This window comes from Dichotomopilus funicola, assembly GCF_033296635.1.
Source record: "Dichotomopilus funicola strain CBS 141.50 unplaced genomic scaffold C8A04scaffold_18, whole genome shotgun sequence".
Classification (NCBI taxonomy): domain Eukaryota; kingdom Fungi; phylum Ascomycota; class Sordariomycetes; order Sordariales; family Chaetomiaceae; genus Dichotomopilus; species Dichotomopilus funicola.
Genome location: NW_026944039.1, coordinates 174,526 through 198,755, shown reverse-complemented (window position 1 = coordinate 198,755; position 24,230 = coordinate 174,526). Strand labels below are relative to the sequence as shown.

Below are 24,230 nucleotides of genomic sequence, written 5' to 3'. Positions count from 1 at the left end.
AACAGCTGGCTTGTGCCTTTTTATTCTCAGGTCCCCCGATCATTTCCCACAAACAAAAAGAGGCTCTGTTTCTTCCGTCACACCGTCTGCTTCCACAATCTCACTCAACTTGACCTCCCTCGGATTTCCATTGCCGACAAAGGAACGAACAACGACGCAGAACAATACAACAATCTACATCGGCACGCTTGCATCTAGCCAACATGTCTTCATCAGAAAGTTCATCGCCAAACCACACACCACAGCCTCGCATGGTCGTGCACAATCTCTACATTCCCGATTCAGCCGCCGATGAGATCGACCTCAACAACCAACCTTGGATGATGGCCACCGTCATTGATGACGACGATTTGATGTTTGGTGGGAAGCCATTGTGCGCGTGGTATGAGGAGGACAGGCGCATGCTCAGTTCAGCCATGGACGAAGAAGAAACAAGGGGCCGTCAACGCGAACGGTCCCGCGCCGACAGCCACGACCACCACCAGCCGCAACATCATGAACAACAACGTCAACAACAACAACATAACCACCAACACGATTGCCATCGCAGCAAGAAGGCGACGAATACGCGACAGTGAGGCCAACATGGCATTTCCCTGGGCATCACGTACCCTCCTTACCCGGCGTATCAGGAGGACTTCACACGTTACACTCGCCACCGATATCTCCCACCCACCGACCGAGGGCTGCGCTGAGGCTGAGGTCAGCCACCACCACCAATGAACATTACGGCGCCGATGCCGAGTTGTGAGCGGCATACAATTCGCCAGCATTCGGATGCAATGTGCATCATCTCGGTCATCCGGGACTTTTGTGGTGGCTGCGCGCCGACATTTCCTCACCGCTTGCTTCCGTTTCACATCCCGCTTCCGAGCATGGTTCCGGATCAGCCCATTCCGTTAATCGCACCATCACCGTCGATACCAGCATTTCCGCATCGCATCCCGTCACCTCTCCGCGCCTCCTTTCTTTTTTCGCATACCGGTGCATTGTCGCTTAACGGCTCGGCCATGCGCTCGTAATTGCATTGTCCCATCATCATTATCATCGATACCTTTTGCATTGCGGGGGAATTCGCTTATTTTTACTCCCCGGTTTTCATACCATGGGTGCACACGGACGGATGGGCATCTTTCTTGCATTCGGCGTATTTTCATTCCCTCAAGGTCATTTGTTTTGTTTCGTTTGCGCACGATACCAACTTGGCTTTTTTTCCTTTACCGACACGACACATTCCTGACACTGATGTCATGCAATGGGCTAGATATCTCTGGCTTACGTCGTTGGTAGACGATACATTCTTCTTTGGACGTTAACGTCACGGTCACGATAAGGTGATGTGGAGTTTCCTCACGCTCTCTTATCACGGCCTTACTGTCCGGTTATGGTTGGCAAATAGATTTCACCTTGGCTTGGGCCACAGTATTTCAGAGGTCAGGAACAAGACGGCAATTGGTATGGCATTTGGCATGGCGGTTGAGGTCTTCGTCGTGCACTCTCGCTGGGCGAGGGAGTACCAGACGAGGACCGGACAACGCATTATATTCTGGCTGAAACATATCGTTGGTTGTTTACTACTGCATGGTATTAGGCTTTACAATAAGCCAATTGGGAGGAAGGTTCTAAGAATCAATGGGATACAATTTGATATACTCGCTCCTTTCCGCTGTGATGTGATTTGACCATGAAGAACACCAAATGTGCTGTTGGGCTGGCCGTCGTGTGTTTCCCCTTGCGATATAATAATCAATGTGCCTCAGTGAGAAGCGTTTTTCATGGACGTTTACTGTTGTTGGGTAAAATGAAAACCAAACAAGGAAAGCATCGCTCATTGATGAATTTAAAAAGTCAAAAAGCTCACCAACTGCCGAAACAGCCAGCTACGAAAATTCCCTCCCTTCGCCCGTCGACTCAGAAAGTCCTTTTTACGGTGCCCGACCGGGGGCTCGAACCGACGCAACCTCTGTTGCCAGCGTTGCGCGAGGAGACGTGCCCGGCCTTGCGGGTGCAATACCCTTCCAACTACGCCATTCGATTCCCATCTTTGGCGCAAATTGGTCGGATGCTGCGGGGGAAGGCGTGGAATTGGGGGGTTATAAGGGGGGTTGAGGTGGGTGGCCGGATGAGGGAGGGAAGGAACGAGATTTGGGAATGAGGTCGGCGATGGGATGGATGTTGGGCTGAGGCAGCAGTGCGTTTTCATGGGGAGTCATTCGGTATGTGATGGACTTGGGATATTCTCATTGAAACGAGTTGCGCCCTTCGTCTGGGAATGGAAACGGTTGTCCGTTATCCACGGCAAAAATATTATCCCGTTCTTGCTCTGGTGACTATCGCGACGGCTCGACAGGTTCGGTAAATCCAATTAAACCTTTTAAAGGACACAACTTACTTCTAACACCACCTGGCTACGAAGAACCGTCACCTCCATGCTGTGGCATCCCATACGATGCCGCTACCTCATATCCCCGACCTGGTCCGCCATCTGTTCACCTACAGCCCATATGCCCAGCAGAAAACAGACAATGTGAACATATGTTAACGATTTTATTTGATTCAAGACGACCTGGGGTGTGGTGTTGATTCCCCGTTCGGTACTAGTACCTAGCATGATTACTAAAGCTTGATGTCCCCTTGCCGCTCGTCGTTCACAAGTCCTACCCACTGTCATAGCCGTAGCCGAGAGAAAGAGTCAAGTATTCTCAACCGGAGCTAACGCCGTAAACAATTACACATCCATGATCCGTTGTGCCCATACGCCTATCCCGTCCCTCTGCCCATCAAGGGTGAGTTCAGCATCACCTATGCCCGGACACTCGCCCAAACGGCCCAGCCCGGCCCCTTCCTCACTTTTTCACCAGCCCTACATCCACACTTTGCTAAACAAACCGCATAAGACCAGAACGCCAAGGACCACATAGATGAGCAGCATCACGGCGACTAGCGCCTGTGCCGACAAAATCCAAAACCAGCGCCATAATGCGTTGCAGATGGCTGGTAACAGAGAGTACCAAAAGAATCTCCATGGGACTCCTAGTAGAAGAGGCATGGACAGCGGCCAGCTAACGAATCCAAAGCATGCCCCCGGACCCACGACAAGCGCGAGCAGCAACGCCGCCGCAATGAGCAATCCTAGCGCCCCTTGAAGTGCCTCAATGATTGCTGACATGTAATGCTGGTAAATAAGAGGGACACGGGGTCCGTCCTCGGCTTGTAGTTGGGGGCCGCTCGGAGAGTTGTGGGGCGGGAGTGGATTTTGGGCTATACTTGGGGATTCGAGGGCATGGGCCGTGTCGATTCTTGTCATGGTGTTGCGTAGTTTTGGATGTGGCCTTGCACTCAGCGTCGTCGTAGATCCGAGGAGCTTGATGCTCCAAGATACGAGAGACTAGGATGTTTATCCGGACAAGTCTCGGAGAGTCGGGAGCCGTCGGGAATTAATGTGAGGTTCGAAACGGGGCGGACTCTTGTCGAGAGTTGGGAAATCTTGATTCCTCGGAGTTCGTTTGTGTCGAGAATTGGACAATCGAACTTGATTCCTAAGAGTTCGTTTAACTTGGTCGCACCTTGGATCATTCTGGAGCAGTTAAGGGCAAGGGATGTCGTGCTCTTGTTGTGGATGAAGACGGCTGTTTTCGTCTGTTACAAAGTACCTTCCTTGTGTTCATGTCAGATGTTGTTCTGGAAGCGGCGACTCAATTTAACCCATGAGGGGAAGTATTGGTGCGTCAATCATATCACATCGCATTGACTCTTTTTGCTGAACCTGTCGTAAACCCTCAAGGGGCCTAGGTCATTTTGGCGTCAAGGTTGCTACTTGTGAATATCCATGATCCTACCATCATCCAGCCGTTGGGCGATCAAGTACTTTTTCATTTTTCCGTCTGATGTATGTACCACAACGTGGGTTTCTACCAATCTCATGTTCGCAAAAGTTCGCTTGACTCCCTCTCTGATCGAAATGACGTTTTACTATTTTTCGGGATGTCGTATGGCGAGCGTTCCAAGAGAATTGTCCGTTTTATCGCCGATCAATAACAGAACGTGCATTCGTCGTTCATGCTTTGGGTTCTCTCAACTCCCTGAGGTTGCCCATCCCGGGCAATTCACTCCGGGAAATTCACATGATAGTCTTGGCTCAACGTTAGCTTGGAAGTTGAGGAGAAATATCGTCGGAAAAGCTCCGCTTGCCACGATCCCCAGTTTTGGTTTTCTGGGGTCCGCTAACCCCGGGTTTGCCCCAGATTTCGGACAACCCACCCAATGAACTGACATGAAACGCTCACATTTCACCCGAACGGGCTAGTGAACACTTCCAAACGTGGCGGAACGGATCCGATGCCGAGGTTGAGGTCCACATACCCCATACAACGGGTGAAGACGCATTAAAACCTCTCGAAAGAACTGTAGGGACGTTAGAAAACTTTGGGGTATCACTTCTCGCGCAATCGCTTTTCTGTTACCAACGTACATACCCATAAAGCCTCGCTTGTTGCTCAAGACGTCAAGCTTTCGATAGACCCTAGCACCATGGACACCGTCAATAACGCCCTCGCCTCGGCGTGGAACTGGGCAAATGACACCTACACGCCGCGGCAGATCGAGTTCTGGGGTACACTCGGTGTGCAGTTTCTCTTCTTCTGGGTCCCCGCGCTCTCCCTCACCGGCCTCGACTATGCCTTTCCCGCCTTCTCAGAACGGCACAAGATCCAGCCCGCACCCAAACAACCCACAACCAAGGAGATCTTGCACTGCCTCCGCGTGGTGCTCTTCAACCAAGCCCAGTCGATCGCAACCTCCCTCCTCCTATCGGCCGTCTCAGCCGCCTGGGACCGGCCCTCCCCCTTCCAGATGTCGCGTACCCTCCCGTCGGCGGCGGAACTCGCGCGCGATTTCTTCTTCTGCCTCGTCCTGCGCGAGATCCTCTTCTACTACGCGCACCGGATGCTCCACACACGCGCGCTATACAAGCGCATCCACAAGAAGCACCACGAGTTCACGGCTCCCGTGGCGCTGGCCGCGCAGTACGCCCACCCGATCGAGCAGCTGCTGGCCAACACCCTGCCGATTGTGCTTCCGCCGGCGCTGCTGGGGACGCATATTGTTACTATGTGGCTGGTGCTTGGGGTGATGCTGGTTGAGACTGCGGCGGTGCATAGTGGGTATGATTTCTGGGCGGGCCTTGCAAGGACGCATGATGCGCACCATGAGAAGTTCACGGTGCATTTTGGGGCGTATGGGTGGATGGATTGGTTGCATGGGACGGATGGGTCGAAGAAGTTGAGGAAGCAGGAGTAGGGGCTGTTTGTATCTGGGAAATGGGTTATCACCATGATACCGCTGGAGGGTCAGGAGGGGACGTGGGCATAGACTCGAGGCATGTGGAATCTATGATTAACGACTCAATACAACGTCTCAACTCATTGGCACTTCAAAGCAGCCGTCCGGGTACGTACCCAACTCGGCCCGGGCCAATGTTACCATGTTTGTCCTCGTCGGCAGCGTTTCCGCGTGTGTTACACCCCTGCTTTGAATTGCTGTGCTACCCTAGGAGAACAGCCCTCAACGTTCTTGAGGAAGATATGGTGGTGCGCGGCCTTCGGAATGATGCCTTAAATAGGTGTACTGACATTGAGAGGACTAAGGGACATGATTTACCCAAGAGTCTAAGCATTGGCAGTCGGTAAAGTTCCTAGTTCCATCGAAGGTTGTTAACGTGAAGCTATTCCCGGCTGGCCAGGGTTAGGGTTCCAACCCTGACACTGCATTGAGAATCGCTTCCTCATTGCCCCTTCCCACACCGTCCACAACCAATAAAGTTAGGAAGGGGCTGGTGGCCTCCCGGCCACAGGCCAAACATACAAACCGTCGCCACGTTGCAACCCCCTTTTTCCAGGCCCTGGTGTGCCTTGCGATTTGGCAGACAACTGACACACACACCCGCAGTCCCAGGCGCCCGATTGGGCTGGTAATCCCGCGCTCGCTGACTGTCGCAGCTGCACGCTGTGCTGCAAGCGAGACAAGGGAGACAGGGCAAGACAAGACAGGCGGCTGCACCGAGTGGCTGCACCGAGTGGCTGCATATCCGATCAGCGTGGGCGGTCGGTACTGCGCGAGTGCGCATGCCTAAAAGGCTGCTCGATCCCATGACTTGAGTGGGCTTGAGTCACTTTTGCCTCGTTTTGCGCCGAGTTGGGGCCGCGCCGGGTCTCACGCTTGTCACTCTTGAATTGACGGTCGGAGTCAGGCAAGCTCATTTCAATCGCTGCCTGCGGTGCGAAAGGCCGCCTTTTCTTTTTTATGTTGTACTTCATCGGATTTGCAGCAGCGGCCATAAATACATACAGCCACACGCTAGCTAGCGCACTGCGCGCTGCGCATCCCGCGCTTCTCATCATTTCATCGCTCGTGGTCTCGGGACGAAAAGTGAGGAGTTGACTTACTTCCGACGGGCCCTTCAACACCACCATTCTCAGTCACATACAGGATACACGCCAAGCCAAGATGAAATCCCCAATCGACTTCGTCGCCGAGATCCTCGGCGACATGGAATACCGCTGGATCCCCTATTCCTCACTCTGGTGGCGACTCTGGACCCCGCGCATCCCGCGCGGCGATCGCTACCACGAAGGCGCCTTCGTCGGCTACGTCCTCGACGACGACGACGCAGTAACATACGACGAGGACGGTGTGCCCGATCTCTCGGGCCTGTCGCGCATCGACATCCGTCGGCTGCTGGCTATTACGCCGATTCGGAGGGTGTACAAGAAGCTGCCGTGGATTGATGTGGTGCCGATTACGAGGCCGGTGGAACAGATGTCGGAGGAGGAGGTGAGGGACCGGAAGAGGTTTGTGATGGATTCTACGTTGGATGCGTATGAGGCGGGGAAGGCGTTGTATCCGAGGCGGGTGTTGGAGGATATTGAGAGGCAGTTGGAGGTTGCGGGGGAGAGATTGGCGAGGAAACGGGGGAGTACGTTATCAGAAGATGATGAGGATGAGGATGAGGATGGAGAGAGTGGGCAGCAAAATGGGTCTGGGAAACAAACACGGCAAAAACGAAAACGACGACAAAAATATAACCCCCTCGCCCGGCTTGCTAGTCTGCGCGCCCGTCTGCGCGCCCGTCTGCGCACTCGTCTACTGGCCTACTGCAAAGCTCCGCAGACCGTCTTTATCTCGTACCCGGGCTTCGACGACGTAACGACCCATGTTGCGGCCTGGGCCCCGGGGGCTGAGATGAGCAAGATTGTTTACTTTAACGACAGCGCCTCCGCGTCTACGTTGGATGTTAACAACAATGACGACGACAACGACGAGAACCCCAATGCCAGTACCTCTAATGACAACAGTGGCAATACCAACGACAATGGCAATGAAACCACCACTCACGAGATCACCACTCACGAGAATGACAACAACGACGTCAACAATATCGGGACCGGCAATGACGATAATGACCAGATCAGTACTAATGACAATGTCAATACTGATGACAATAACAACACCGATGGCAATGACAACGCAGATGGTAACGACGACAACAGCAGCAGCAGCAGCGACACCTCCAGTAACAGCGACGACACCAACGACGACAGCTCCCCCACCCTTCGACTCGGCACCATCGTCTACCGACCAGGACGCACCCAAGTCGAGTTCCGTTCCCTGCAAGAACTCATCATGCCCGATCCCGCCAACACAGACGAGCAGTTTGTGCCTGACAGCTGGATGCCCTCGATCGGGTTCCAGCCCATCGTCGTGCGGAAATGGCCGTACGGCGTGCTGGGGATGCGTGAGGAGATGGAGGGGGTGCCGCAGTTGACTGTGGAAGGGATGAGGGAGGCTGTGGAGAGGGCGAAGGCGACGATTGAGTCGGGGTTGGCGTGGAGGACGTTGAGGGAGAGTGTGGTGGGTCAGAGTGAAAGTGAGACTGCAGGGACACCAAACCGGGTGTTGCAAGGGGTAGACAAGATTGTGTTTTTCTATGCCGAAGGACTAAGCGACGACACCGTCGAGTACAGCCAGCGGGGCCTGTTTCTGCTCTCCTTCGCCCTCTGCCTCCGGGATCTCATCACATCTCTCCAAAACACCAACAACACCTCTCATACAGAATCAACCCCCCAAATCCCCATCTACCTGCCCTCCCACGACCTCTATCGCCGCTGGAACTCCGCCGAACTCTCTTTCCTCCGCTCAAACAACATCACCCTCGTCCCCTCCAACGCCCGCCTCTTCCTCACCATCGACGCCACCACCGCCGTCCTCTCCTACCGCCACTGGTCTCCCGTCAAACAAGTCATCGCCGACCTCGCCCGTCCCGCCGTATTCATCTGCCGGCCCGTAGACACCTACAACCCAGACTCGCTAGACGATCGGGAGCGCGACTTTGACTGGTATCCGCAGACGCCGGAGCAGCAGGAGCAGCAGCCGGCTGACGCTGCGGCTGACGCGCTGGCTGAGGCGGTGGGTGAGGCTGGGCAGAGTGGTCCGTTGCCGGTTGTGCGGTCGAGGGTGGTAGATGATGGGTGGAGTATGAAGGCTATGGATCCGGATTCGCCGAGGGTGAGGAAGATGCTTGTGGATGGCGGGGGGTATGAGAGGTTTGAGATGCCGGGGTTGCCTGGTGTGGAGGTTATGGAACCCGGGGAAGGTGAGGAAGCGGGGGTTGGGAGGGAGGAGAGAGAGAAGGTGTGTTTGTATTTGAGACGGGAGGGGACGTCGACAGAGGTGCCATATTGGTGAAGGGGTGGTCTCAGTGGTATAAGTTTGGTTGGGAATTTGGATGGATTGGGGGTGCGGAATAGGGGGGATGATACCCAGCTCATAGCGTTTGATTTTGAATATTTCATTTGGATTTTAGCGTTAACAAACTGTATTGTCAAGTAAAAAGGGTTGATAAATACCTCGTTGCCGTGTCAGGGGTTGTGGTGTGTAAATCTCGAAAAGGGGTGATACAAGGCATCATACGGCTTTTGTCCCATTAATTATCGCCACATCAATGTAGTTATACCAGCCGGCGCTCTTGGATCACATGCCGAGGCTACATCCGAAGAAACGCGCTCATTGAAAATCTATAACAGCCGTTCGTCCCAAGTGTACTTCTGACACCCTAAAAAACACAACTAACGTCTCATCCTCCCAATAACATCCCAATATTGCCGCTGCCGAAACTCAGCCAGCCCCGTCCCATCCGTCCACACCATCTCGTCCTCCGCCCACAGCGCATCGTTCGGCACCAGCACCGCCACATGCACGCGATCACCATCATGCGGACTTGACCGCGGCGTCTGCCCCAGCACGACAGTGGGTTTCTCCTGATATCCCTTCCCGGGCCGTGTTTGTACTGGTGCCATGAAAACAGGCCCCGAATCGACATCCTCCAGGATCGACCGCCGCGCATGAAGCAGCGCAAAGAACTGGGGAAGCGTCGCGCGAACCGCGTCACCGTCTGCCAAACCACCATACCGATGTCTCTCTCTCTCGTCCTCATCATCAAGTTCATCATTACCCCCACTCCCTCCTAGACGGACATATCTCGGCCCACGCCGACAAAAATCCGCCCGCCAGTCAAAAGTTCGATCATCCTCATCCACCAGCGTCAACACCACTTTCCTTTGCAACCTCCCATCCGTCCGCATCTTTACTAGCACCGGGCTCGGCACCTCCCTCATAGCCGCCACAGGTCGCACGCCCAGAACCACACCCTCCCCGTCACCATCATCTCCGGGATTGTCTAACAGCACGCGATAGAGCGTCACCGACCCAGCGCGGGCTTCCTCAGTCCATGCTAGGACTGTAAAGAATCCACACGCGCCGTTATACTTGCTCAAATCGAACAGTTCATTCTCATACCGTTCCAGATCCCTCGCATTTCCCGTTACCATCTCTCCAGCCCCAGGGAGATACAAATACAACGTCCTCTCAGCCTCAATAACATCCAACCGTCTCGCAGAATGAAAAACCCCATGCGCCGATTCAATCACCCCGCCGAGACCGTCGACACTTAAAAAGCCCGGGAAACCGGCGCTGACAGGTCGGAGGGGAGCGAGGATCTTGTCGAGACGGGATTTGCGGGCGGTTTTGCGTGGGGGGAGGAGGGTTTCGGTGAAGGTTTTCCAGGTGAGGAAGCCGGTGTCGGGTCTTGATATTGCTGAGCTGGATGGTTGGGAGATGAGGGTTGTGGTTGGGTTTGGGGTGTCTTGGTGAGATTTAGGCGGATATTTGGGGTTGGTTTGTTCGTTGGGGGGTGTTGGGGCTGTGAGGTGGATTTCGATGGGGGGCATTTGCATTTGGATGTTGGGCAGTCGGGGTTGGCGAGGCTGTCGAGAGGGTCGAGGCATGGTGGATGAAGGGTGGATGAAGGGTGGATGTTCCGTAGTTATTGCGAAATGGGAAATCCGAAGGAGAAAAACCGAAGTAAAAACAGGCAAAGTGAGAAATAAAGAACTTACTGGCAAATGTTGTTGGTTTGTTGAAAAGCAGTAGGTACATAGTGGCGTTGCGAGGCACACATGAGGCAGTCATGAGACCCCTTTCCTGAATCATCGGGATCATCCCACACACTCACTCACTCAGTCACTCACTGCTGAGAGTTGGGCGGAAACGGTGTGTCGCGTGACACTCAACTCCCGCTGGGTGTCCATATCGTAGTGAGATGACCGCAGGCGAGGTCACTCTTAGCATGATCCTAATCTGGCTCGTTATCTCAGAATCTCAGATTCCATAGACGCGCGTGTCTGATGAGTTGAAGTCTTGGCAGGAGAACCGCCAAGACAGCTTTAAATACCGAGCTGACAGGGGGTGGTCTGCACTAACACATCTCACACATATTCCGCAGTTGTCCTGTTAGTACCGCTGACCCGGCCCGTCCATCGTATTGATCGCAACCGCTGCTAATTGGGCCAGAATCATTGCAGCCCCAATGCGTCGTCATCGCGCTCAGCTTCACTTCTCACCTTCAACTTAACCAGCCTTAACACCCACACTCCTTCACCCTTTCCCAACTCTCTTCATCCTCGCGATGAAAGCCACTCCTTTACCACCCCCATCATGAGCACCCACCCACGATACCGCGACGTCGTCGACCCTGTCGAAGGCGAAGGCCTACTAACCAACGATGAGCGCAATGGCTCGCTCGAACTAGCCGACGAAGGCGATGAATACAGCCTCCCGCACACCCCTTTCGGCAACCACGACAGCAACGGCAACTCGCCCCAACCACAGAGCCCACCCAAATATGGCTTCCGGCGCTTCCTCGCACGCTTCCAAGCCACCCAGCCCCGCACCATTGTCATACTCCTCGCCGTGCTCATGTTCTGCGTCGCGACGAGCGGCATGCTGATTTTGATTCCCCTGTTTCGGCTGCTGGAGGATGCCGTGTGTCATGTGCACTATGGTGTGCCGCGGGGTGAGCCGATTGATGAGCGCCGGTGTAAGGGGGATGATGTGCAGCAGGAGCTGGCGTTTTTGGGAGGCGTGGCGGCTATGGTGAACTCGTTTGTTGGGCTTGTTGCCGCGGTGCCGTATGGTGTTTTGGCGGATCGGTATGTTGTTTTTGGTCTTGGTTTGCTGTCGTCAGTGTTAGGGTTATGGGGTACTAACGGGTGTGCAGCATTGGGAGGAAACCGAGTTTTGTGATTGCGTATTTGGGCATGATGATGGCCTTTGCGTGGACACCGCTGATTCTGGCTTTCGGGGACCCGTCACTCGTCAGGCTGTGTGTCTTTGGGTCACTGTTCTTTCTGTTTGGAGGTGGTGTTCCTGTGGCGTTGAACACTCTGCATGCCATTGCATCGGACATCAGCTCCGAGAGTAACCGGTATGTTACGGGCATTCACCCAGTTCCAGGCCCGATAACCTTCTGACTATTTCCAGGTCTACACACTTCCTCTACATCTCCTTTGGCGCCGTTTCCGGTGGCCTAATCGGCCCCATCGCAGCCGGCCTCATGATGGAACACCTCGGCCCATGGTTCCCCGTCCGCCTCGTCTTCTACGTCAGCCCCATCATCTTCACCCTCGTCCTCTTCCTCCCAGAAACCCTCCCGCTCAAACTCGAGGACAACTCCACAACATCCGCCCCCCAGTCACAACAACCCTCCCTCGCCCAAAAAATCCGCGACGAAGCCAACGAACTGGCCGTCTCCTTCCGCCTCCTCAAAAACCGCAACATCGCCCTAATCCTCCCGGCCTTCCTCATCCAACCCGCCCTCTTCGCCGCCTACTCCTCCACCCTCGCCCAGCACATCAGCACCTACTTCGGCTGGACCCTCGCTCAGACCAGCTACCTCCTCTCGCCCCTCAGCATCCTCCAACTTATCATCATCGTGCTGGTCCCCATCCTCTCCCGTTTCCTGACCAACCCGGACGGCCGCTTCCAGTTATCCGCTTTTTCTAAGGACGTCCTCCTCGCTCGTCTCTCGCTACTGTTGTTGATTGCCGGAGCCGTCATCGAAGGCTTCAGCCGTGAAACAGTACTCTTCATCATCGGTCTGGTCGTCGGTACCCTCGGTGCGTCACACGGCCCCATGGCACGCGCTATTGTCACAAGCTATGTCGAGCCGCAGCAGACGTCTCGATTATACGCGCTGATCAGCATGCTGGAGACAGGCGGGATCTTGCTGGGTGGGCCGGTGCTAGCGTTTTGTTTTAATGTTGGCTTGGTGCATAAGGGGGTGTGGGTTGGGTTGCCGTGGTTTTATGTCGCAGGGATTGTGTTGTTGGCCTGGGTCGCGTTGGTGTTTATACGGGCGCCGAAGAAGAAGGTCGTGGTCGATGGGGAGGAGGGGGGTGGAAACTCGGATGATCTGGGGTATATGTCTGCTGAGGAGCAGGTTTGAATAGATTTGAATGTATTATTTTAGATGGCAATATATTGTACACCTACCGGCCCCTTTCTGCATTTGTTTTTATCATCATGACTGAGCCCATCCCAACCTCACCGCACAACTAACAAAAACATGCCGCAATAGTGTGGTGAGACAATGGAGTGGCGTTGATAGAGCGATTTCGGTCGTTGTTGTTGGTGTCGCTGTTGTTGTTGTTGGCTGCGGGCGCCTTTCATTTCCCAGGGTAAAGGGGGTTGATGATGTGGACTAGACTCGCAGCCTTCCCTCGCATATCCTGAGACGAGGCTCCGTTTTCTCCCGTTCCTTTCTCACTTGTACATACCCTCTTTCTCTCTCTGCCCGGTCCAGTCATCCATCTTGATACTACAATCAGAGTCGTCTCGGAATGTGCCCCTGTCAAACGCAAGCTTCCGATCCCACGGAGCCCGCGCCAAAGTGGAACGATCATTCAGCCCTCAGTTGGCTGCCTGAGCCTATCCTCCTGTGTGTTCCTCGGCTCCCGTGTTCCGACCCATAGCCGCGCGTGACAAAACACGCATGCGACCGCCGACCGGTTCTGGCGTTAAGATCGACCAGCCGCAAGCGATGCTCTTGGCGAGAACCCAAACCGGGTCTGAGCTTTGGGCCCAACGTTCCAGTGACGCCTTGAAAATCTCTGTAATCCGGTAATCAGCCGGCCGTTGAGGGGAACATTGAAGGGAGTTTGTCTGTGCTTCTCGACAATCTTGCCACCCTAGCAGTTCTCTTTTTCTCTTCTTAATCCACCTGTCGGTCCGGGATCAAGAGAACGGTGAGGGTTGGATTTAAATTTGCCTACCGTATCATGATGACAACACATCGGTGATGAGGGTCGATCTGAAGGACCTGTCAGACTTTTGACAGATTCAAGTTGCAGTCGCTTAACGACCGTCCATATCGCGAACCTGGCCCGGCTACAACCATCGATCGATCGTTTTTCACTTTTCATGATACGACTCGACTCTCCACAACCGACAACAGCCCAAACCAAGACGCGGTCCTAGACGGATAAACAAATCTAGGATACGCGCTGCCATTATGAAGTCCCTTCGTCCCCTCCACTCTTTAATTCAGCCTGAGTGCCCGACCAGCTATGATCGGCGGGTCACGAGGGAGAAAGGTAAGGGATCAGGTTGCATTAGATGAGGTTGCGAATGAACATCTCAATGAGCCAAGGGAGTGGGTGGGAGTGAGGGAAGGCTCGGGCACAGCAGGTAGAAGACGAGGAGGAATGGGCAAGGCTCGTGATTATTGCGTGAGCCCTTTCGGCCGTTCTGGTTAACGCGCTGGTCCATCAATCATATGAAAAATATTGAACGATACAAAGAACCGACCATGGAAATTTATAGTCTTGACAAAAAAAAAAGAAAATATTAGTCTGGACAAAAAAAAGCTCAAAAAGCTCAAAAAGCTCACCGTCCCATCATCTCAATCCCCCATAGGGGTCAAGGAATGGGGGGCGGTTACGAAAAACCCAGTGGTTTTTCTTCGGCCGGCGCAGCACGCAGGATTTGAACCCTAGACTTTGCTTTCGTGGTGTACCATTTGGACGCCCACGGCTCCCCCAAATACGCCATTTTGACCGTGGTCTGCTTATTGGGGGGGCGGTTGGAAGGAGCTACGCGGGAGTGGGTTATAAAGGGTTGGTGTTGGGGGAAGGAAGGGGCGACGAGGTCGGTGTGCTCGCTGTGACTCACGTGCAACAAACAACGTTGTGCTAACTGTCATCTCATCGTACAGTATGAACAAGCTGTGTGTTCCATGCTCAACGGTCACATTGAATGTTAGGGCCACTTGCTGCTAATATGGGCGACGATTCATGATTTGCGATATCAACAAGCTCATGTTCAAATACTCTCGCACTACTTTACTAGTTAGTTGGTATCCCATCAAACCATGACGGCCTCAAAGATGCTGTCCATCCTCTGTCTTTCCAAATACAGTCCACTCCAAAACGACCACCCATGGAAAAAGCCACCCAACTCGCTCCCAAACTAAACCAATATCGCAGGGGGTATGTCTCGTCTCCTAACCTCTCCTCTATGACACCCTGTAATAGTAAAATCACAAAGAATCCATTTCGCTCTGTTATCAACTTCTCCTCCGATCACCCAAAGCCTTCCCCTTCCCCTTACTGCTACTCCCGGCATCCTTTGCCGGCTCCGGCTCAATAACCGGATTCAACAACCCCTCCAATCGCACCTTACTCCGCTTACTCCCATTCTCATTCCGCTTCGCCATGTAAAAGTCGTACCGGTCCGGGAACAGAATGATGTTCGCTAGCCGGGCAACCTCGGCCTCCGCACGCGTCATGGTATTGCTGCTACCCGCACTACCACCACTGCTGCTGCTATTACCCATATCCACATCACCGTCCTTAGTAATCCCACCCGCACTCCCATCTCCCGATCCCGACCCAGAACTCGCCGGCGGCGTAGGCGCAACATCAAACGGCGCCAGCCCCATAGCCTGCAGCCCCGCAGGTCCACCGACCTCGCCGATATCCGTCTCTGTCGGCCGCCCGATATGTGTCGCCTCGCTGCCCAGACCGCTACCCGTCGAGTCAAAGTCAGGACCCGGGTGCCCGCGCTGGAAGGTCTTCCGCTGTCGGGCGAGGTACAGTGCGTTGGTCTGCGTGAGCGGGGCCGCGGGGACGTAAACGAGGACGGAGACTGGTGGGCCGCTGGCGGGCTCGTCTTGCTCGCCTTCGGCTAGTGGTGGCGGGGTTGGTGCGCGGCTAGCCATGACGTTGGGGTTGGAGGTCATGTGGTAGGCTAAGTCGGGGTGCCAGACGATGTAGTCGCCGGTTTGGAGAGTGGGGATGGTTTGGAGGGTGCGGCGGAGGTGCAGGTGTGGGTGCCAGAGCTCGGTCAAACGCTGGGCGTGGCCGGGGACGGCGCCGTGGATGATGGTGGACTGTTCCTTGTCGAGGGCCCAGTTGGACGGATCGAGGAAGGCATCCCACTCTGGGCCGTCACGGCGCTCAGGCGGTTTTGTCTTGGGGGAGAAGAACGGCCGGAGAAGGAAGTAGGCCGTCGCTAGTTTGGGGCTGGGCAACAGCCGGATGAGGCCCGGCTCGATTGTGCTGAGCGCCACGACGCCCTGGTACATGCGGAAGATGCTGCAGGCGCCGTAGCCGTTGTACAGATCCGACGTAGCCGGCACGCGGTGCGTGGGGTCCCACGGGTCATACTTTTCCCATTCGCCGCGGAACACGGCGTCGTACGTGCCGTCACGGCCGTAGCCGTCGGGCTCCCAGCGCTCTAGGCTGCCGTTGTCAACCTGCGCGATGAGCGTCGACGACGTGAAGTCACCTAGCAACTCGGCCGCGGCCTTTTGCGCCTCGAGGTCGGCGTCGGAGGACAGCTCCTCCTTCACCTTGCTCGTCGAGGCGTCCGGGCCGACATTGCCGATGTTGGCGCCGTGGATACGCAGACGATCGCCGTACGCAATGGGGAAGCGGATGGCCATGCGGTCGTCGGCGTTGTTGTCCCACAAGGACATGGCGAACCGTTGGGCCTCGAGCACGCGGGGGTGCGCCCGCGTGCGCACCTGTGCCGGGGTCCAGAAAAAGTCGAAACAGGTCGGGTCCTGTGGTGGTGGCGCCTTGTATTCGGTCTGTCGCTCCAGGTAGCTAACCGTCTCGTCGATGGCTACCTGTGCATCGGCCTTGGGCACGACCCCGCGGACAACGCCGAGGCCGTAGCGCTTGAGGTCGCGGGCAAAGGCCGCGCGAGCATCGGGCTGGTTAATGTCGCCAAAATCGATGCTGGGCGTCAGCGAAGTTCCGCGCGACGAAATGTCGTCGACATGTTCCCGCAGCGCTGTAATCAGGCGTGCCCACGACGCTTCGAGCTCGGCCTCGTGGCCCGCCACCAAATTGCGCTTAATTTGTCCAAAACGCGATGGTAGCGGCACCGGCTCTTTGCCATAAAACGAGAGCACGGGAGGCTCCATCGCGGCGCTGCTGGAGTCTGTTGTTGCTGGTGCTGCTGCGGAAGTGGCTAGGTGTTGCGAAAAAGTCACGCCGAGCACTGGACCACCTGCTTCTTGCTGCTCCTGCTGCTGCTGGGCGGAAGAGCCACTTAAACCCGCGCGGTGCCTGAGCTTGGAGATCCTGCGGGGTTTCGGGTGCAAGGCCGCCGAAGCCGCGGCGCTGAGAGCTCCGTTGGGCCCAAGGTTAAGATTTGCATTTGCGGAGGAAGGGCCACCCGTAGCGTTGGCGTTAGTGGGTTGCTGGAGGCCCTGGTGCTGCGGTAGGTGGTGACACGCTGTGCGCCGGCGCCCGCATTGGCTGCACCTCGCACGCGGCTCGAGACCCAGACCCAGACCCAGACCCTTGTCGTTATTAAACCCGTTCCCCGCGCCATGCTTCGAGCCCACTGTGGCCAGGAGACTTGCGCTAACGATTGTCGTCACTGCGGCCGTGGCCGTCTGGGTCGAGCTCGTCGCCGTCGCCGCCGAAGTACCCCCCATCACAACGTCTATCGCTGCTGCAGCTGCCGCTGCCGCTGCCGCTGCCGTCGCCGTTGCTGTCGCTGCTGCTGTCGCGGATGCCGATACCGATGCCGATGCTGCTGCTGCTTTGGCCAAAGCAGCTCGTGTTGATATCCCCACGGGCACACCGTTTTTAGAACCTGCCATCCTCCTATCCCAGGCTCACCATCAAGGTTCCGAAGATTGTGCTCTCTCGGTGTCGTCGTCGTCGTGCATCGAAACGTGGCCGCTGTCTCGTCAATAAAAGGAAAAAAAGGGGCGCGGTACCGATGGCGATGAGAGCGCAACTCCTTTTACATACAGCTTCTCAGCTCGGAGATCCCGGGGTAAAACTTCGGCGCAATGTTTTACGGCACGGCTGGGTCCTTCGGTGGGGAGGTCTGGCCCTCTTTCGGTGGTGTATGATGGGTGTGTGTGGGTGTGTGTGTGCAGAGTGCTGGGTTCAGGTTGTCGGCTTGGTCCTCCTCTTTTCCGCAGAAGAAAAAATAAAACACCTCCTGCCTGTCTTGGCTGCGCACTTGTAAGTCAAGTTAAGCAAGGAAGTGACTTTGGCCCGGGTCGATCAAGCAACCGAATGATGGGCACGCGCCCTTGATAAACCAGCTGGCAGGTGCAACCCGATGGCTCCAAGTATCAGGAGAGCCGAGCCGCCCACATCATGGTCATTGCTTATACTAGTAGTTCCAGGCCTCTGGGAAATCGGCCCAGCCAAAGCGTCGGAACGGCGAAGGGCATCAATATAAACGGTGTCCCTCGCTTTTCGGCTCCTTTAGGCAAAATGCCCAGCCAGCTGCCCGCGTTTGCGCCGGAACCGCAACGCCTGCTCGCCAACATTATCCGGGGTTTCTCCGTGGGGGTCGATGAGCAAAAACTAGCGCAAGCCTTGAGCCTTCAAGCAGCGGCTTCATCGGACAAGACAGCCTTGGAAGCCAGAAGCGAAGCCAAAAAGGGGGTCAGTTTCCCCACGAACTGGGGGTCAGGCACGGCGCATCGGTCTCCGCGCAGCAGTGGACGGGCCCCAACGGTTGGCAAGCCGGGACGCGGAGTGGGTCTCGCGCTTCATGCTCCAACAGCACCGAAGCGGCAAGCGGCAAGCACCTCAGCAACAGCAGCAGCACCTGTCAGCGGGACCTGGAGAAGGTGTTCCACCCACTGCCCACCCGAACCTTGGAAGTCACCTCCCTCCACTTGGAATGAACATTCAACACGCGTCCAGGTGGGCAACGGGCTGCACAGCGCGTGGGAGCGGGGATCCCGGAAACAGGTGAGATCCTCGGCTGTGGGCCGCTGTCTTGCAGTCTGGCTGGATAACGACGAGTCTTGTCCAGGTAATGCAGTGCGTGCTTGCGGCACCCGCAAGGGCCGACACTCCTTGGGCCGTGTTTTTCGACATCCTCAGTGGCCGTCTGCCGTCTGCCGTCTGCCGCGCCGTCCTGATGAAGCGGGGGAACGTGGGAGGACGGCGCGGCGGGAAGGGCATCCCCTAACCTCAACTTCCACTAACTAGACCCGAACCCGAACCGCATGTCTCTGACCGGCGGCCATCCATCAGATTCCGGGAGGGCCAAAGCCCATCGAGGTGACACGACTGCTGAGGGAAAAAAAACTGACCTCGTGTACGAGTGGACCAATGCTTCAACAATGTTATGCCGGGTCTCTCCGGGCGCCGAATTGCTCGTCGTCCAGGCAGTTGTTGCCCAAAAGGGAAGGGGGGGTTTGCGGTTTCCATGGGGCCCGGGAGGCCAGTGGGTTGTTGGCGTTGACCAGCGCTGCAAGTTTCGGCAGAGAATGTGGCTAGCCTCTGATCCAAACGCGCTGGCGCAGGGCTGCCCTGTCAAGGGACGGCCGTCCGGTGCAATTTGGGAATCTGGGCCAGGCGAAAAACTTTGGGCAGGCGCAATTGGCCCTCGTGGTCGATGGTGGGGCGCTTGTCGGAACCGCCACTCCGCAACTCCTGCAAGAAGTGGCACCCGCCAGCCGCGTTACGGCCCGCGATTCCAAGGCGCGGGCACGTCCCAAGGGTGTCATCCCACTGACCCGCACCACCCAAAACACGATCGTCAAATTCCCCGGCAGGAGGTTCGCCTGGTTTGGCGGAGCACAGCAGGAAGCTTGGGCCAAGCAGCAGGCGGTCAGCCTCAATGGGAGTGCAAACGCCGAATCGGACAATAATTCCACGTGTAGATACCAAAGAGTTATGCTCTCACAAAGCTTGGCTATCCTTCTATTGCAAACCCTCACGACTCGAACAGAACAGCAACATAGTTAATTCCCTTCCCTCTTCTCTCTCTCAAGAAGAAAACAGCTCATTGCTCTTTGACCCCCAAGCTGTGACTTCCTTCCCAGCTCACAATTTCTCCGTCCTCTCAACGGGATCAGCACACAATCACTGGCAGGTCCTTCCCAGGGTCCTGCATCGACCCCGGCCTTGGCACAAACCCCCGGATGGCTCCTTCCACGACCGCCTCGGTCAGCGACAGCCATGTTGGCCGCCCCACGGCCCTTCAACGTTCAGAGCACATCTCCGAGGTTTATCCGTCGTCCTTTCAAAAGGTGCCGGACCCCCGCTCGCCTACCGGATTCGGAAAGAGCCTCCCAGGCTTGGAGAAGCCCAAGATCTGGAGTCCACGCTCAGTCCCGGGATCAGGCCCCACGATTCCGATGAAACGTTCCAAGCTGACTGGGGCTTATGGACGTCATGCTGGTCTGGGCCTGAGAAATAAAAAATAAAATAGAAAATGACAGAAAAAAAAACGCCCTCACAAATTAAAGTAACTCTCGGCGGAAAGGAACACGTCGATATTGCTTCCGGCGATGCGGTCTTCCCGGGAGCCAAGATGAGACTGAAATGAGTTTTCCTGTTGCCACTCCCAATTTTTCTTCCCGGTTAACATTCTTCTCAAACTCGCCAAATTTCCCGGCTTCTCTTTCGGCCCGCAAGATACCCAACCGAAAGTTTATTTCCCCTTGCCCCGATGCGGCTCAAGGCTGCCGTTGAAACTGCGATCCGCGAGACAGCTCCATGCGCATCCCGGACATTCAATGCTGTTCTAGCCGGAGAGACAAGCTATTCCCAAAACCGCCAGCAATATCTCGGAGCAAACAACCGTAGAAACCCATCACGCATTCGGCGGCAACGCTTGAACCGTCCCAATCGCATCATTCCACCGTCCAGGTTCACTGCCAGATGGAGATGCTTCCGCAAACCCCGGCGGAAGTGGCTTTCACGTCACCTGTCCACGCGTCCTCTCTCGGGACGCGGCTGAATCAGGTCTTTTCATCACGATGGCGACACCCGCGCCGTCAGTGCTCAAGGCTTGACACTTTGTTGTTGATGAGACGCACGCCTGGAACCTTCGCTACAGCCCCCGGGTCTGGGAATGGGGTCATATACGAATACACATTTCACACATACCCGCTGCTTGGGAAATCCGGACCCCAACCCCAAAAGGTTTGAAGAGGCTTGGCCTTCCTCGTGCGGAGAAATACCATCTCGGCGCCGAGGCACAACGGTCGTTAAAACCCGCTGTCCCGCTTCCCAAAACCATGCCGCGATCATGTGCCCTTGCAGGTCGACAACTCACTCACCGGACGCGCGAGGAGAGCCAACTCTCTTTACAAATCACAGTTCTAGCCCTTTCTTAACTCAAGCACTGTCTCGGCAGCAAACCATCGTGGCACCCCCACGGAAGGAGTCAGCCATAAGTTCTCCCCATCAAAGCGGACAGATGTGGAATAGTTTTAACCCGGGTCCTACGCTGAGAGTCAAGTTACCCGGTTTTGCTCTTGCGGGCGTTTCCCTCCGCCATGTCCCGGTTCGTGGGATCGGTGTGTGTCGTGTACCGATATCGTGTGGCCTCTCATCTTCGAGGCGCATTACACGGTGATTCGTTGATTTCGATTGCGCTCCCCGCGCCTGGCGTGATCTCTCTCTCGCATTCTTCCTTTGTTTTCTTCTTCGCAAGCTGTCGAATAGATGCTCGCCCTGATCTCGTCACTTGCTCGCTGGTGTCCTAACCACATTTCAACCACCCCTGGCCTCATACACCAAGCACAGGATTTGGTCCGTCTCATGCCATGCCCCCAAAAATAGCACGATGGGCTGGCCCGCCTATCCACTAGTGAGCCAGCCAACCAGCCATACCGGTATCATGTCCGTCGGGTTGTGTACACTAGTGTCTTCCGCAGCTTTCCCCTCAAACCAAGAGGACAACCCCTGTTGCAAAAGCCCGAGAACGCCGGTGCGCCGGGGATTTAGTCAACCCAACTCAACTCCAACCCCAACTCGCTTATCGTGTACCGGATCCTTCTTAGGCGGGCATCGCCCTAGCGTAGACCATCTCCCCGCGCTGTCCGTCTATCCGTCAATCTGTCTGTATGTCCGTCCGGTTCCCCCATCATAACCGGGTCATGGGGTCGTCCGAAGCAACCCTGCGTGGCTGGCCGACTGGGAACTCGAAAAGACGACAGACCACTGGCTCGCTCGAGATTACTTACATGACCATACCACGCTCATGCGGCCTGGTTCTGGCCTGTCACTCGTGGCCGATATTGCGTCTGTAACCTCGCACGTTCCATTCTCTCTGCTCACTAATGCGGAGGGTTAAAGCTTTTTCTGCTGTTGAAACATTTTTCCTTTTTTTCTTTTTCTCCAATGCTTATCTGGGTGTTAACTTTTGCCGAGTCTGTCTGCCGTTAAGGGTCCTGCACCTGCAGGTTCCAGTCGGATGTCGGTGTGCTACTTAAGTTGTGCAGACTTATAGCTGGGGGTTGTGGACCGAAATAGACGACGAGTTACCGGAAGAGTCAGTCCCTCGCGTGCCCCCTCGATCTGGAACCACTCACGGACCCTTTTTGCACCTTAGTTATGCAGGGTCTGTCTGGAACCGTGACATGGCAAGTGGGATAAGTCGGGAAGTGGTAAGCGGTTAAGCGGTTAAGCGGATCGAGCAGGGTCTGGGCGGACATTATGGGGGAACTATGAGAGTTGTATGGTGGCCACTTGACAGTTGGCGAGTACCCCGTAAAAAGGGCATGCGGTATCGGACTTGCTCAAGGGACGAGCCAAATCATTGATCAAAAGTGGTTGCAGGCGGTAGATAGCGCGGCCGAGGAGGTGCATAATTATATGAACCGATGTGCGCAGTTAAGGGGCTCAGCCGGCTTCGGCAGAGCATGTGAAGGAAGATTCGGGACGACCAGAACGGAGGGACTAGCGCTAGGGGGATGAGCTGAGGAGTAAGATCTCAAGAGAATCATCATCAAGTGATAGTACGAGAACAATCCTGGAAAGAAAATGCCCACATATGAAGAGTGTGAAGAGACTTTGGCATGGCGGCCCCCAAGGGCAATATGATGAGCAGCACAAGTAGAAAGTAAGCACGAGCAGATGTAATTCCGGCCTTCCACGAAGATCACAGACTCAAGCATGCTTGTGGTCAATGTCGAGAGAGGTTAGTTATGAAACTGAACGAGTGCTCAGAATTTACTTAGATTCGAAACATAACGCTGTCTCATACGAGGTTCAGCCTTTTATAGCATGTAATTACCTTATTTTTGCGAGACCTTCTCGAAATCTCGAATTCATTGCCAATGTCAGGAGCTTGCAACTCGAGAAAGCCTCAGAAATCGAAAAACAAAGTTATCGCCGAAGAAAAGGGGGAAAAGAAGGGCAGAAAACGAAACGGAGAAAAGTAATTAGAGGAAAAAGAAACAAAGTTGAGAGAGATAATTAAGGGAGAAATGTTGGCCAAGTTGAGAATAAGTCAAGACGAGGAAGTGATCTCCCATGTCTCTCATAGAGATATTGAATTTTGTAGTCATGCTGTCAACATCCTCGAGATGCCAAAGGCCCATGAGCATCCGGTTGTGGTGTTACCGTGAGGCACCTCATGAATGGGAGAAGAAGTAGTATCCGTGTGATGATCCTTTTACTGTAACTAGGCGTGAGGTTGCTGTAGGGTTGTGTTTGTTTGGTAATTCCAAGGCTGGGAAACGAGGCACCTGCCTAGGTACGTTCACGTAAGGTTGAGGTGGCCTGTGTCAAATGTAGCGGCACAACTGATTGATAGACCTAGGTACAGTGGTCGTCTCATTAATAAGTACCATGGGGAATTTCTCGGTGTCCATTATCCTGTTTTACGAGCCCCTAATTTATAGGTAAATCCCATATCTCACAAATCTGCCTTCTTGGGCCTATCCAAACCCTCACGCATACCCACTCTGCACCAACCACTGCTTCAGCCCCTCCTGGTCACGAACCTTGTACGCCGCCCGTCCCCGAATCTTGTCCTTGACTTGTTCCAGCGTGCGATCAAAGCCCTTAGTACTTACCCCGGCAAAGAACTTCTCAATCTCCTCCAGGCTCTGCGTATCCGTAAACATGGGCAAGCTGACCTTGACCATGCGATCCACCAGGATCGGGTTCCCGCCCAGCTTGGCGTTGAACTGGTCCCAGTTGTCCCGCAGGAATGCCCATAGGAGCGGGCGGCCGGTGCGGTTGGCCGCGAGCACGTTCGACAGGATGTGCATATCGCCGGGGTTAATGGAGTCCGCAGCAGAGGCAGGCGGGGAAATGTTGAAGATGAAGGGGAGCAGGACGTTCTTAATGAGCGTCTCGTCGTCGGCGTGGCCGAGGGCTTGGAGGCAGATTTCCTTGCCGTCGATGGCGGAGGTGTTGTACCATTCGTCCTTAAGCAGGAGGACAGCGGCGTTGGGGTCCTTGCGGATGGCGGCGCGGTAAACCGGGGCGCGGAGGTCTGCGGCAATAGGAGAGCCAGACCGGTCGGCTTGGTACGCAGACCAGCGCTGGAACCCGGCGGCGTTTGTCCTGAGAAATGTCAGCACGGTGGAAGGGCATGTATTAGAA

The 24,230-nt window shown here is 55.3% G+C and overlaps 7 protein-coding genes across 7 annotated transcripts in view; 4 read left to right on the top strand and 3 right to left on the bottom strand.

The window, feature by feature from the left end:
* Positions 1-203: 203 nt before the first annotated feature.
* Positions 204-578, top strand: C8A04DRAFT_10905 (uncharacterized protein; the record flags this gene model as incomplete). Its single annotated transcript, XM_062776757.1, has 1 exon — positions 204-578. One exon carries the CDS (start codon positions 204-206, stop codon positions 576-578), a length of 375 nt encoding a protein of 124 aa, XP_062638493.1.
* A 3,952-nt stretch (positions 579-4,530) lies between these two features.
* C8A04DRAFT_10885 (fatty acid hydroxylase superfamily-domain-containing protein) lies at positions 4,531-5,298 on the top strand (the record flags this gene model as incomplete). The annotated part of the gene is made up of 1 exon (XM_062776751.1): positions 4,531-5,298. One exon carries the CDS (start codon positions 4,531-4,533, stop codon positions 5,296-5,298), a length of 768 nt encoding a protein of 255 aa, XP_062638492.1.
* Positions 5,299-6,504: 1,206 nt separating this feature from the next.
* Positions 6,505-8,742, top strand: C8A04DRAFT_10884 (uncharacterized protein; the record flags this gene model as incomplete). Its single annotated transcript, XM_062776750.1, has 4 exons — positions 6,505-6,932; positions 7,104-7,277; positions 7,599-8,393; positions 8,484-8,742. 4 exons carry the CDS (start codon positions 6,505-6,507, stop codon positions 8,740-8,742), a joined length of 1,656 nt encoding a protein of 551 aa, XP_062638491.1.
* A 380-nt stretch (positions 8,743-9,122) lies between these two features.
* On the bottom strand, positions 9,123-10,340 carry C8A04DRAFT_27120 (uncharacterized protein; the record flags this gene model as incomplete). The annotated part of the gene is made up of 1 exon (XM_062780179.1): positions 9,123-10,340. One exon carries the CDS (start codon positions 10,338-10,340, stop codon positions 9,123-9,125), a length of 1,218 nt encoding a protein of 405 aa, XP_062638490.1.
* A 709-nt stretch (positions 10,341-11,049) lies between these two features.
* Positions 11,050-12,838, top strand: C8A04DRAFT_10939 (general substrate transporter; the record flags this gene model as incomplete). Its single annotated transcript, XM_062776769.1, has 3 exons — positions 11,050-11,543; positions 11,612-11,818; positions 11,875-12,838. 3 exons carry the CDS (start codon positions 11,050-11,052, stop codon positions 12,836-12,838), a joined length of 1,665 nt encoding a protein of 554 aa, XP_062638489.1.
* A 2,118-nt stretch (positions 12,839-14,956) lies between these two features.
* C8A04DRAFT_36047 (uncharacterized protein) lies at positions 14,957-17,509 on the bottom strand (the record flags this gene model as incomplete). The annotated part of the gene is made up of 1 exon (XM_062783392.1): positions 14,957-17,509. The coding sequence occupies one exon, from the start codon at positions 17,507-17,509 to the stop codon at positions 14,957-14,959; it is 2,553 nt and encodes an 850-aa protein (XP_062638488.1).
* Positions 17,510-23,569: 6,060 nt separating this feature from the next.
* The window catches only part of C8A04DRAFT_36046 (peptidase family M1-domain-containing protein), a gene marked incomplete at both ends in the record, with an annotated part of 7,405 nt that continues 6,744 nt past the window's right edge, over positions 23,570-24,230 (bottom strand). The window contains 2 exons of the mRNA XM_062783391.1: positions 23,570-24,120; positions 24,165-24,169. Of these exons, the coding sequence (XP_062638487.1) occupies positions 23,570-24,120; positions 24,165-24,169 (556 nt within the window). The remainder of the gene's footprint in view (positions 24,121-24,164; positions 24,170-24,230) is intronic.